This window comes from Sycon ciliatum, chromosome 2 (genome assembly GCF_964019385.1).
Source record: "Sycon ciliatum chromosome 2, ocSycCili1.1, whole genome shotgun sequence".
NCBI lineage: Eukaryota > Metazoa > Porifera > Calcarea > Leucosolenida > Sycettidae > Sycon > Sycon ciliatum.
The window spans coordinates 34,586,080-34,590,275 of record NC_088644.1 but is presented as its reverse complement, the minus strand read 5'-3'; the positions used below and the strand labels follow the sequence as shown (position 1 = coordinate 34,590,275).

General features: G+C 48.3%; 1 protein-coding gene across 1 annotated transcript; it reads left to right on the top strand.

Annotated features, from left to right (window-relative positions):
* Positions 1-210: 210 nt before the first annotated feature.
* On the top strand, positions 211-1,665 carry LOC135810535 (uncharacterized). Its single transcript, XM_065324027.1, has one exon. The coding sequence runs from the start codon at positions 211-213 to the stop codon at positions 1,663-1,665; it is 1,455 nt and encodes a 484-aa protein (XP_065180099.1).
* Positions 1,666-4,196: the final 2,531 nt, after the last annotated feature.

Below are 4,196 nucleotides of genomic sequence, written 5' to 3'. Positions count from 1 at the left end.
GCGGCGCAGCTGCTGGCGTGTTGAGTGGCAAAAGATGAGATCGAGTGAGATCGAGATTGAACGCCAAATACAATTTTATTTATTTTGTTGACGGCTTGTCGTCTTTCTTTGCTATCCACTCAGTCCACACTGGCCATTTTCGCTTTACGCTTGATCTTCAGGTTTATCTTTAGCGCTTTGTTTGTGTAACCGATATTGATCAAGGTCGAAATGGGGAAGAGCTGCTCGGCTGTTGGCTGTACGAGACGATTCAAAAAGGGCGACAAAGGTTGGACAAGATTGCCCTCTGAAGAAAGTGAACCTGAGCGCAGGGAAAAGTGGATAACTGCTCTGCGAAGGGAGAACTGGACACCAGGAAAGCACAGCTGGTTATGTGGAGCGCATTTTATCGGCGGGGCGAAGAGTGATGAGCCTTTGTCACCAGACTATGTGCCACGTGTGTTTACGTTTGTACGGTCCCCAGTCAAGAGGAAAATGCAGGAGGAGTTGGAGGCTTACCACCGGCGTGCAAAGCGGACTCGTTTGTTTGCTGATCAAAGCGCTACAAAGGCTGTGGAATCGACTGCAGCAACTCCTACTCCTGATCCTGCTGAATCCGCGTCCACTTCAAAATCTTGCCAAACAGATCTCACCATGGGCAAGCTTCACGATTTGGAGAGTGAAAAGGAGCAGTTGAAGGCATCAGTAGCGAAACTGCAGGCCCGAGTGACGGAGTTGGAGCTGGAGAACGCCACCTTGAAGCTGAAGCAGCCGTCTTATGGGTACACTGAAGATAATTTCAAAAATGACCCTGCCAAAGTCCATTACTACACTGGCCTGCCTGATGTGAAAATCCTGTCAACTGTCTTCTCTTATGTGTCAAAGCCTCTCTCTGCCCATGGTCATAGCAAGTTGTCCCTCTTCCAACAATTCATCCTCGTGCTCATGAAACTTAGACTGAACCTCGCGCATCAGGACTTGGCTTACCGCTTTGGCATCAGTCCGGCCACTGTCACAAAGATATTTGAGAAGTGGATTCAAGTGATGTTCGTCCGGCTACGCCCACTTATCCGCTGGCCAAACCATGGTGACCTGGAGAAGACCATGCCGAGGAGCTTCCGCGGACAGTTCGGTCGCTGCGTCTGCATAATCGACTGTTTCGAGGTATTTATGGAGAGGCCACGTAATCTTATGGCTAGAGCTCTCACCTTTTCACATTACAAATCCCACAACACTGTCAAGTTTTTGGTTGCTGTCACACCCCAAGGCTCCATATCCTTCATCTCCAAGGCTTGGGGCGGACGAACACCTGACAAGCATTTGACGGAGAACTGTGGCCTATTGAAGCTCCTCAATCCGGGAGATCAAGTCATGGCGGATCGTGGATTTACTATCGAAGACAGCGTTGGCATGTACTGTGCGAAACTAGTCATCCCTTCCTTCACCAGGGGGAAGAAGCAGCTGAGAAGGCAGGAGCTCGAGCAGTCACGCCAAATCGCGAATGTGCGTATCCACGTTGAGAGGGTGATCGGCCTGCTTCGGCAGAAGTATACCATCTTGCAGTCAACCCTGCCTATCACCCTATTGAAGCATGATACGGATGAGAAGGAGTCCATGATTGATCGTATTGTTAGTGTGTGCTGTGCTTTGTGCAATTGCTGCAAATCTGTTGTGCCGCTCAACTGAGCACTGTGATAGTAGTTTGTAGATGATTGTGATTTGCTGCAACGGGTTTATGCATTGTGGTACTCTGCTCATTATACACGTTGCCGTTATTATCTTGGTCATGAAACTCATCATGCCACCATGGTCCTGCAATGTCAGCTCTGCTTGCCATATCAACGAGTGTCAGTTATTTTGCCTATGTCTGGTGGCACCCTGTTTCAATGTCCATTGGATGCCTGAACTGGCCGGCTATGCGCTGAACTGTGAATGTATTGTTTTATTTTTTTAATAGCATCAAATGGAAAATAGCTGTACACCATGATTAATGAAACTGTCTTTGTGTTCGGCAATGTGAACTTCAATATTTGCATATAAACTAACACTATCGGCACCCAGACAAGTTGAACTTGTTCGGTTGTGGATGAGCTTTGGGTGTAAATCCACTTCAATGCTGGGGTTCCATTCCCTTTCCCAGGAGTCAAACTCAGCCAAATTGGGAGTTTAGTGTATCTCTCTTGTTGCCGCAATTGCCTTTCACAGGCACAACAAAGTCTGAGTGGTGGTCCAATGGCTTTCACTATGGAGAGGATCTTGGTTTAAAAGAAGACACTGGTTCACACAATAATTATACAGAATGTGATTGATGAGGTACAACAGTGTAATCGCTACTGACATACGATTTGAATACCTCAAAATTAGAAAACTAGTTTATGCCATACTCCATACACAAGATATCCAGCGACGTCATGCGTATACAATGTAACTGTACAAGTTGCAGGATGACGGCATCGTCAGGGGTAGACTTGAGCAACGTACATACCATACGGCAGACTGTGAAATGAAGAACAGGCATGACCAGTGAATGCTGCACAATACCTCAGTATCAGTATTCCTGAAAGGTAGGACCTGTTAATAATTACCACTCGAGAGAAGACTGTAAACTCATCTTGTTATCAGCAAACTGAAATACATTACAAATACATTATAAAAGTAGAAAGGAAAAGGACATATGGAAACGAGTTAAGAGTAACTCTCCACCACTGTATGTCCTTTTCCTTTCTACTTTTATTATTGGCTCAATACCCGAGTTTCAAAATACATTATAGCAAAGGAAAAGGAGCGAGAACACGCCAAGCTACTTGCATGGGAGAAAAGGCTAACTCACTCCACGAACTACAAAACAAATCTCATCCTTTCACACGCAGTGAAGGAGCTTACAAAAGTGAAAGGCAAGTGCATATGGCTGCACACACAGCCTACGCTAGCTGCAGCGCTGGTACACCGGAACTATTATCATAAAGAGCCAGCCAGCATGAATCAAAGCAATCGACTGTCGCGACACCAGTGCAGACAAAGTGATGCGTACACAATACAGACAAGGGGACAAGTCCAGCCAGATACAGTTACTTGAGCAGAGAGAAGCACCAACACAATCTTCAGGATGCATGCACATAATTCTAACAGGACCACTCCTCAAGCTTTCGACTTCTTCTGGCGAGCTGCCTTGCGGCATTCAGGACAATGCCAGCTCTTACCGGGCTTCTTCTTGAGGCCTAGGCACTTCACATGGAAGAAACGGCGAGTGCAATCAGTATTAGCACACTTCGCTACATCACCGGCCTCTTTCCCGTCACAGTAACAACCACCCGGCGATGACAATGTAGTCTGTGGCAGACCCACTGTGGCTGATGCGCCCGCTGCTGCTGGTGGTCCGTCAGGTAAGCTATCAAAGTTCTTTGAATACCATTTAGCGGCTAGTTCCGGTAGAACTCCAAGTTTGTAGAAATCTACAACTGCCTCCAAGGCTTTAGCCATAAACGGCGCATCAGGAAGTATGCGCTCCACGTGCAGCTCTTCCTTGTTCCAGACTATGAAGTCACAGTGTCTGGCAGCGCAGACCTTCAGCTGGAGCTGGACCTGATAGTAGTAGGCATGGTCGTGCTTTAGGCGAAGCTGTGGCAGCAACCCGGAGGAAGACGGGTCCTTCTCCAAGCAGAATTTGCTCTCGTCAGCAGCATCAGCGAATGCCTTGTCCCGGCATGAATAGGGACACTTGATCTCAAGCACACCGGCCCCACAGCATGCACAACTGACAAAGCCATCTGGGCTTGCCCCAAGATACGGGAAGTCAGGAGACAGGCAAAGACCGCACTCAGTCACAGACAGCTCCTTGTGAACAGCCCCCTGCTTCCTTACATACAGCTCACGCGCACTGGCCTCATGCTCACAGCCCCATTTAGTGGCTGAAGTTGTGAACGCTTGCGCCTCCGGATAACAAATGGCTTTGATGAGCGACACGGATGGATTGCTGGGATTGGTGCGCGTAGCAGCTTTGAAGCGGGATGCTGTTACCCTGCCAGCACGGTAGCGAAACCACTGCTTGGAGGTAGCCTGGTCCTTTGTGAGCCTCTCCACAGCCTTTGCCTCCTCCGCAGTCACAGTTATTGCGCTGAACACTTTTTCACAGTGCTGCAGCACATCGGCAAAGTTGGCTGTCAACAGTGCGTCATTGTAGAGCTCGTCTACCAGGTATGGTGGGCAGCCGTCCTGAT